The 9835-nt window shown below is 51.2% G+C and overlaps 1 protein-coding gene across 1 annotated transcript; it reads right to left on the bottom strand.

The window, feature by feature from the left end:
* Window positions 1-1782: 1782 nt before the first annotated feature.
* Window positions 1783-2901, bottom strand: LOC310891021 (olfactory receptor 14C36-like). The gene has a single exon (XM_083853324.1). The coding sequence runs from the start codon at window positions 2828-2830 to the stop codon at window positions 1886-1888; it is 945 nt and encodes a 314-aa protein (XP_083709450.1). The 5' UTR covers window positions 2831-2901; the 3' UTR covers window positions 1783-1885.
* Window positions 2902-9835: the final 6934 nt, after the last annotated feature.

The raw sequence follows: 9835 nt of genomic DNA, 5'->3' as shown, positions 1-9835 counted from the left end.
GTGCTCAGCAATACATGTTGGGATCATCTTTCCAAGACAAGGTGGCAGTTTCTCAGAGACTGCCTGCACAACGGTCTGCTAGTGGGAACTGATGAGTTACAAAATGCTCATTATGTTTGGCGTTTGATTTTCATTTCTTTCTTTTTTCTTTTCCTTTCCTATCCTTATGTGTCTTTCTCTCAATCTGTGAGTTTTACTTATTTATGGTGTTCCCTCCCCTCTGCCCTCTAGAGGAGGAGGAAGGAGGCAGCTCGTGCATGTTGCTGTCTGGGGTGAGCAAGGAGGAGGCTGGCCATGGTGCAAGGAAATGGAGGTCGGTGAAGCTGCAGGAGCCCTGGTCTCTTGTCTGGGAGATCCCCAGCACAGAGTGCCTGTGCCCTGCAGGGCCAGCCCCGCTCCCCAGGCCAGCACAAGAGGCCTGGCCCAGGCACAGAGCAGCCTGCCCCGAGCAGGTGCCTACACAAAGAGATTACTCTTCCTCCTTTACCCATCTGTGGAGGCCCAGAAATGCTGCCCTGCTCTTTCCCAGGGCCATCCCTGCTCCCAGAGAGCCTTGCCCAGGGCAGTGTGTCCATGCTGGCCTGGCCGGCCATTGCTGCTTCCCTGCTGTGCTCCCGGCAGGGCCCCGAACTGGTGGTGCTGCTGTGCAGAGCCAGGGGCTGTTGTGCCCTGAGACCCTGTGGGGACCCTCCCCTGCCCGTGCTGCTCAGGGTGCTGGACAAGAGCTGCATCAGACCTGGCCCACGAGGCTTCAAAGAAGGTCTCCTCAATTACAATGCAGTTTCATGGGCCTTCGCTTGCTGGCTGTTCACCACCTCCCCTGGCATTGCAGAGCCCTCCTTAGCCCACAGAGTTCTCTGATTCGCCTTTTCCTTTGCCAAAATCTTCTTTGGATGGTCACTAATTTTATGAGCTTTTAATCACTATCCAATGAGCACATTGTCCCAGGGTTGCCCTGATCTCTCCTGGCACCTCCAGATTCCTCTCCAGGCTGCCATCATCAATCCACCCCACTGCAGGGTGCCTAGTCCCATGAAGAGGAGTCCGAGACCAGTTGTTGTCTGATTAGACAGGTGAGGCCATAAAGGGAGCTCTTGGTCCAGTCCTTTGCTACTCACACACCGCCCTGGGACTTTCAGCCTGTGTCCTACACTCCATGAAGAACCCCAGAAAACAGAAGAGCGTGGAGCAAATCCTTGGCTCTGTTCCTAACAGCAGCATTGGAAGAGGCATCCAGGCTTCTGGATTGCCCTGCTGAGCCCCATTTGTTACTGCCGTGGTATCAGGGAGGGCAGCTGTGACACGGGGCTGCACATTGCCTGCTGCTGCCTGCTGGGACAGGGATGCCACTGCAGAGACAACAGGACTGTCACCAAGGTACACAAGATCTGAGGGCTAACCCACGTACAAGAGCACAAGAGAACAATGTGGAAGCCAAAAGAAAGCAGCAGTGAAAAGGCCACGTCCTGCTGCTGGCCATGGCCATGGCTCCAGGGAAGCAGCAGCCCCGACCCAAAGGCAGCAGAGAGGCAGAGCCCAGCGGGCAGTGAGGGGCAGCCGCGAGGGCCACCGGGGCTGCTCCTCCATGTGGCAGCTGGGCTCTAGGCCCTGAGCCCCACCTGCGTGCTGGGGCTGCTCCCCCAGCTCCAGAGGAAAAGGGACAAGATGGCAACTGAGACCAATGAAATTCTGATGACTTCGATATTGGGTTTATCTAATAAAAAGCAGTGCTTTATCAGAAAATAATTAACCTGTAGGAGGCTAAGAATAGTATTTTATAAATCAGAAAAAAAAAAAAGTTAGAGAAAATAATAGTACGGATAGATAATAATAAAAAAGTATGGTTTTTTTTTGTGAAAAGCTGGGATTTCTGATTATAGGCATATTATTCTAGGCGAATATGCTGAAAATATGTGTATTCAAGCAGTGTCCTCACTGCATCCCTTAGTTCCTGGTTCTTCATGCAGTAGATAAGGGGGTTCACAGCCGGAGGCACTACTGAATACAGAACTGACACGACCAGGTCCATGGATGGGGAAGAGATGGAGGGGGGCTTCAGGTAGGCAAACATGTCAGTACTGACAAACAGGGAGACCACAGCCAGGTGAGGGAGGCACGTGGAAAAGGCTTTGTGCCGGCCCTGCTCAGAGGGCATCCTCAGCACTACCATGAAGATCTGCACATAGGACACCACAATGAAAGAAAAACATCCAAACCCCAAAAAAGCACTGAACATGAGAAATCCAGCTTCCCTGAGATAGGAGTCAGTGCAGGAGAGCTTGAGGATCTGAGGAATTTCACAGAAGAACTGGTCAACCGCATTGCCTTGGCAGAGGGGCAGGGAAAATGTACTGGCCGTGTGCAGCAGAGCATAGAGAACCCCACTGCCCCAGGCAGCTGCTGCCATCTGGGCACAAGCTCTGCTGCCCAGGAGGGTCCCGTAGTGCAGGGGCTTGCAGATGGCAACGTAGAGGTCATAGGCCATGATGGTGAGAATTGAATACTCTGAACCAAAGAAGAAGACGAAAAACAGGACTTGTGAAGCACACCCTTGATAGGAGATGGCCCTGGTGTCCCAGAGGGAATTGGCCATGGCTTTGGGCAGAGTGGTGGAGATGCAGCCCAGGTCAAGGAGGGCGAGGTTGAGGAGGAAGAAGTACATGGGGGTGTGGAGGCGGTGGTCGCAGGCTACGGCTGTGAGGATGAGGCCGTTGCCCAGGAGGGCAGCCAGGTAGATGGCCAGGAAGAGCGCGAAGTGCAGGAGCTGCAGCTCCCGCGTGTCTGCGAATGGCAGGAGGAGGAACTCGGTGATGGAGCTGCTGTTGGGCATTTTCTGACATTGGACACAGATGTCTGTTGAAGAGGATAAGGCAGAAAAAAGTTAGAAGAGACTTCAGTGAGGAAAACCTATCACAAAACTTAGAGCAACCCACGCCTGAGCCTCTCTCTTTGCAAGAGAACATTTCTGCAGCTCTATCACTTGAGTGCCAGCTGATGCTGTCTGAGAGTGGCACTGGGAGGAGGGATTTCTGTGGGTTCCAGAGGAGTCCCTCCTGCTGTGAAGCAGGTGGCAAGCAGGACCATGGGGGAAACTCAAGTTCAGTCCACTTATCAGATCCATGAACTTTGCAGTGTTGTTGCAAAGTACACCTCCAACCACAGTGTAGAGCAAGGCAGATTTTCTTTTGCTTAGGGCAATGATCACACTCTTGTGTTTCCCAATAAATGGAGACAGCTTAAAGCCCCAGTCCCAGTGCAGCTGGACAGAATCCTCACCTTGTCTGCAGGTGCATGAGCAGGATCTCAGCTTTTCTCTCTTCGCCAGGGCTGCAGATGCCTCCCTCCAGCTGCCCAGAGACAGCCATCCAGCAGCACGGACATGGCCTTAGAACGGAGGTGTCTTCTCCTTCGGGCACCTGGATAACACAAGGATGCCATGAGAGAGCTGCGTCCTGTTGGAGAGCAGCCTGCACACCAGGAGGATGCCCCAAGGACAGAGATGAATATTTGCAAGCTGGGGTGTCCCAGCATCCCAACTGCACCCCTGCAGAGTCTGGAGCAGGCTTGGCCACTCTGCTTTTGGTTTACTAGGGGCAGCTAGGTTATGACACTCCAAGGGGCTTCTGCCAGTCTTCCTCACCTCGCAGTGCAATCCAGCAGGACTCTCAAAGCCCACTGCATTGCCCACTGCCCTCCCAGAAACAAGACCCAGGAGGAGACCCTTCCAGGACCTGCAGCTGCATGGCCCTGCAGCCAGACACTTACCTTGTCAAGGGTTGTGCAGATTTCTCCTGCAGTCAGCTCTCAGCATCCTCCCACTCCCAACTGCCTCCAAGTTCTTCTCCAAGTTCTTCTGCCTCCAACTTCTCTCCCCATGCCACCTGCGGTCAGAGCCCCCAGCCCTGCTGTGCTGTGCAGAGGAGCTGCTCCTGGGCAGAGCTGTCTCTCTGCACCAGGGCCCTCTTGCCAGGAGCTCTCTCTGTCCCAGGAGCCCGGCCCAGCTCAGCAGCAGAGGCCCAGCCCAAGGCATTGTAGTCACCCCTCTGGGGGCTTTGGTGATGAGCCCACGAAACTCAAGCACTGAGAGCAAACTGAAGAAATCTTTCATGAAGTCCAAGTCAGATGCAATTTTCCTGCAGTGTCCCCCTGTTGGCCAGCACTGTTGGTCTCATCCAACAGGAGCCATTCTATGATTCTATGGTCTCACAAACTATACCTCAAGCATGACTCCCATCCCATCAGCCTTCCGGTGGTCTATCACCTGACCAGAACAGAAGTTGACTCGCCATCATGTTTGACACCATGTGCATGCTTCTGGCCTTTACAGTCCATATCTGTGCCACATTCCTCCTGATGGTCTGTCAGCTCCAGAGACAGAAGTGACCTCCCAGCCTCCTTCACAGCCATGTGCCTCCTGCAGGCCCAGCAGATCCTGAGGCACACCTGACCTCATCACAGCATTCCCAGCCAGCTCCTCCCTGTGGCCTCTGATCTGATCACATACCTGTTACCTCACACGCCTCTTCCAATGCCGTGGGACTGCTGCAGGACCTCACAGTCCCTGCCCTCCCACAAGGGGACAAAGAGCTGAAGTTAGGGGTAGCAGTGGGGTTGAAGATGAGATGTGCTGTGTGCATGGTGGAGGTCTTTGCGGGTTAGATGATCAGGTTAATGTTTAGGAATTAGAGGTCACCCTCCAGGGTTAAGGGAATGGAAAGGGCTTTAAGGGAGGGATTGGTGTTCTGCTCAAGGTGCCTGCTCAAGATTTGGGATAAGGACAAGTTTTGAGGCTTTTAGTTTAGATTTGGTTAGAGGGCTAGGTTTAAGGCTGGCATTTTAATCCTTCGTTAGGCTTAATCATCCTTGTGTTTACCCTTCTTGTAGAAGATGCCTTTTACATCTACCTTTTCAAAATCCTGAGCAACGTCTCTCCTTTATCTGGCCTTTCCAAGGTCTTTGAGAGAGGTCTTATGGTTACATCTGCAGCTCCACCAGCACCTCTCTCATCCTTCCCACACAACCTCTAAGCAACCTGAGGGCTGACCGGGAGAATGGTGTTGGTTTGGGAAAGGACTTGGTTAAAATCTCTGAGGAGGAAGACCAAAAGTACTTCTCTCTACAAAGAAACTTTTATGCATGCCTATGAGTATGTCCTGTTCCTGTGTGGAAAGACTAATATTATGATTACTGTAAAAATAATGCTGTAACAAATGCTTGAAGGGAATAAGATACTGATTTCTTTTTTTTTTTTTTTTGACTTGGTGATTGTATTAGTAGCTTCTGTTATGCACTGTTATATACTTCACACACAGTGATGATGGTGCCATAGAAAACAGTGACACTCATGAGGACAGAAGAGCAGGTCGATAAGGCCTTGGGTCTGCCAACACAGGACGCACACACATGAAAACTGCATGATTTGGAAGAGGAAGATTGGATCCAAAATACAGATTATGAAAGCAAAGACCATGAGTATCACTGTGGCACTGCAGGAGAGCTCCAGCAATGGGGCAAAACCACAGAAGAGGTTCATGACACTGGGGCCACAGCACTGTAGCTGGGAGGAGGAGAAATAATTACTGTACATGAGAGAAATTCCCCTGGTTCAGGTACAGCTGCCTTCTGGAGTCAGACCTTCCACTTCATGAGCCTTGCAGAGAACAGGGATGGCACACAGCCCAAGAAAAGGGGAAATGGTTTTAAACTAAAAGAGGGGAGATTTAGATTAGAGGTTAGGAGGAAATTCTTCACTCAGAGGGTGGTAAGGTACTGGAACAGTTTGCCTAGAGAGTTTGTGGATATTTCTTCCTTGGGGATGTTCAAGACTATATTAGATGAGGCCCTGAGCAACCTGATCTAGTGGGTGGTGTCCCTGCCTATGGCAGGGGGATTGGAACTAGATGATCTTTGAGGTCCATTCCAACTCAAGCCGTTCTATGATTTTATGATTGTACTTCAGAGGAAAAAACAAAACAAAACAAAACAAAACAAAAAAACACAAAGCATGGTAATTGGCTTCAGAATACTCAGTGATCCAGTTCGTCCATGAGATAAAAAAAATCTAAGCAGCAGGAAGGACACTGAAATGTTGCCTAACATGAAGGAGGCTCCAGATCGCTGGTGTAGAAACAGTATTTTTGTGCCATGACCAATGCAGTATATGCTCCAGGAAAAGGCCTGCACCTGAAATAAAAGGCCTAGGCCAGCACAAGGGTCTTCTGCCAGGCTTCCTCACCACGCAGTGCAATCCAGCAGGACTCTCAAAGCCCACTGCATTGCCCACTGCCCTCCCAGAAACAAGACCCAGGAGGAGACCGTTCCAGGACGTGCAGCTGCATGGCCCTGCAGCCAGAGACTTACCTTGTCAAGGGCTGTGCAGATTTCTCCTGCAGTCAGCTCTCAGCATCCTCCCACTCCCAACTGCCTCCAAGCCCTCTCTCCTCTCCTCTCTGTGTCTCTGCTGCAGTCAGAGCCCCCAGCCCTGCTGCGCTGTGCAGAGGAGCTGCTCCTGGGCAGAGCTGTCTCTCTGCACCAGGGCCCTCTTGCCAGGAGCTCTCTCTGTCCGAGGAGCCCGGCCCAGCTCAGCACCAGAGGCCCAGCCCAAGGCATTGTAGTCACTCCTCTGGGGGTTTTGGTGATGAGCCCACGAACCTCAGGCACTGAGAGACAATTGAAGAAATCTCTCAAGAAGTCCAAGTCAGATGCAAGTTTCCTGCAGTGTCCCCCGAGGGCCAGCACTGACACAGCCTCCCTTGGAGCTCATTAGAGCAGAACATTGGAGGCAGTGAGGACAAGGAGACAAAGGCAATGTGAAGGTAACACTGATGTGTAGACAAATTGGACGTGTTTCACCAAAGAAAAGGACTACGCCTTGTCCCCAGCCCCTGGAAAGGGAGATCCTTTCCCTTCACACCTTGTTCAGGGTTCTTCCTGGGGCAGTAGGAGATGGGGATGTGCATGGCCAAGTGCAGGAGAATGGTATGACCCCTGGCTGGTTCATGGTTGGTGGTGAGGAGGCAATGAGGCCCTGGTGCTTTAACAATAAGCTGTCTCCTCATAGGCCTCAGTGGCAGAGACAACAGCCATAGCCATGGACACAAAGACCTGGGTCCTGTTGGGACTTTCAGCCTTGCCTATGTCCTTGCTCCTCTGAAGGCCAGAGTATCCTAGTGTCTCCCAGACCTACACCTCTTTCCCAGCTGGCTGTAGACACTTGTCCATGTTGTGTCACACTGGGTCTTAGCTGAGTAGCTTGTATGAGATCCCTCATGGTGCCCAGGCCCTCCTCCTCCTGGGCACTGCTCACACAGTAGGGTCCCAATCTGTCCTGATGTGTGGGGTTCCTCTTCCTCTGGTGTAGGACCAGGCTCTTCTCGTTGTAAATGTCAGGATGTTTCTGTAGGCAGAATCCTGCAGTTTCTCAAGATTCCCCCACACTGATGCTCCATTTTGTCAGCGTTTAATGTCTGCAGGCAGACAGTTCAACCTTCACGTGATTGTGCTCTCTCTGACAAGATGGCAGCATCAGGACTTGCAGGAAAGTTTGGATAATACAGGAGTAACCAGCTGAATGGAATTGCAGCATAGAGTCACAGAAGGGTAGGGGATGGGAGGCTGCTAGGTTCCACCTTTTCTGTTCTTCATTCTCATGCATACTGTCAGTTTGTCTGGAGCTGTGTCCTAAATGTTATGGGGCCGTGCAGGTCAAAATTAGAAGGGCCAAAGCCCAGCTGGAGGTCAATCTGTCTATTACTGTCAAAGAAAACAAAAACTGTTTATATAAACACTTTAAATAAAGGAGGATTAAGGAGAGTCATCTTCCTTTATTGGATGTGGGAGGAAACCTGGTGACAAGAGATGAGGTAAAGGCTGAGGCACTTAATGCCTTCTTTGCCTCAGTCTCTAGAGCAAGAGCAGTTGATCCCCTGGGCATTTCTTCCTCCTCATGGCCAGTGCCAACCTTCCAATGTGCACTTTGTGGCAGTTTGTTCTCTCCTGATCTTTCCTACTACCAAAGAAAGCTCCATCAGGGTGGAAACCCCTCCTAAAGTAGGCATCCCAACCCATCAGCCTTCTTGCGGCCTGTCAGCCCAGCAGACAGAAGTCACCTCACCAGCATCTTCCAAGCCATGGGCCTACTGCTGGCCTTCCACTTCTTGGCTAGACGCACCCAAGCCTTGTGCCGCCTGCTGTCCAGTCATGGACTCAAGCAGAAGGGACAGCACAACCCATATGCAGGCCTTCTTTCTGTCTGGGTCCTCCTGGGTATGTAGGCAGAGGGGACCCCACAGTCAGCATGCCAACCAGGTGCCTTCTGCTGGCCTTCCAGGGCCACTGGCAGATGTCAGCCAAAAAGTACAGATCCCAGGGAGAAGCCAAGGGTGACCTGTCAGCTACTTCAGACAGAAGTGACCTCACAGTCCCTTTCCATGACACGTTCCTGCTGCTGCCTGTTGTGGTTTAACCCGGCTGGCAGCTAAACACCACACAGCCGTTCGCTCACCCTCCCCCCTCCCTCTCTGGGATGGGGGAGAGAAACGGGAAAGTGAAGCCTGTGAGTTGAGATAAAGACAGTTTATTAAGACAGGAAAATAATAATAACAATAATAATAATAATAGTGATAATGGTAATAGTATTAACAATAATAATGTGTAAGAAAACAAGTGATGCACAATGCAATTGCTCACCACCCGCTGACCGATGCCCAGCCTATTCCCGAGCAGCCGGCCCCCCACCCCGGCCAGCCACCCCTATATATTGTTTAGCATGACGTCAGATGGTATGGAATACCCCTTTGGCCAGTTTGGGTCAGCTGTCCTGGGTCTGTCCCCTCCCAGCTCCTGCTGCACCCCCAGCCTGCTCGCTGGCAGGACAGAGCAAGAAGCCGAAAAGTCCTTGGCCTGGTGTAAACACTGCTCTGCAACAATTAAAACATCAGCATGTTATCAGCGCTCTTCTCATCCTAATCCAAAACATAGCACCCTACCAGCTACTATGAGCTACTTAACTCTGTCCTAACTGGAACCAGGACAGATATCCACCCCTTATTCCATACCATTTATGTCATGCTCAGGTTACACTCTGTCCAATACATTCTAATTAATCACCATTTTCATCTATGATATATAGCAATCATGGTAGTGATGACATACATTATTATATAATAATTAACATACTACAATTCAACTCATGGGCTATTCTCACCCAGTATCAAATCCCCTTGAGGTACACACCGGACCTCCCCATTCTTTTGCATTACCCACCAAGTGCATCCAGGTCCCTGAGCAAAAGCAATTCCACGAATGGGTTTGCCTTTTCCTGAGGCAGGAGTAGCCCAGACTGTTTTACCCAGCATGTTTCTTACGTGCACTACAGGAACTTTATCCCCTTCTACAGTGCGTAACAGGTTTGATTGGGCAGGTCCAGCTCGGTTGGCAGATCCCCTGGTATTGACTAACCAGGTGGCCTTTGCCAAATGTGTATCCCAATTTTTGAATGTCCCAGCACCCATTGCTTTCAGTGTAGTCTTCAACAGTCCATTGTATCGTTCAACTTTTCCAGAGGCTGGTGCATGATAGGGGATGTGATACACCCACTCAATACCATGTTCTTTGGCCCAAGTGTCTATAAGGTTGTTTCGGAAATGAGTCCCGTTGTCTGACTCAATTCTCTCTGGGGTGCCATGTCGCCATAAGACTTGCTTTTCAAGGCCCAGGATAGTGTTCCGGGCGGTGGCATGGGGCACAGGATATGTTTCCAGCCATCCGGTGGTTGCTTCCACCATTGTAAGTACGTGGCGCTTGCCGTTGCGGGTTTGAGGGAGTGTGATGTAAT

The sequence above is a fragment of the Anser anser genome, assembly GCF_964211835.1.
Source record: "Anser anser genome assembly, contig: HAP1_SCAFFOLD_95, whole genome shotgun sequence".
Taxonomy (NCBI): domain Eukaryota; kingdom Metazoa; phylum Chordata; class Aves; order Anseriformes; family Anatidae; genus Anser; species Anser anser.
Note: the sequence above shows the minus strand (reverse complement) of the source record. Positions and strands in the feature narration are given on the sequence as shown.

Excerpts from the sequence above, each read along its gene's own strand:
- LOC310891021 (XM_083853324.1), bottom strand. The coding sequence starts at position 2,830 with ATGCCCAACAGCAGCTCCATCACCGAGTTCCTCCTCCTGCCATTCGCA.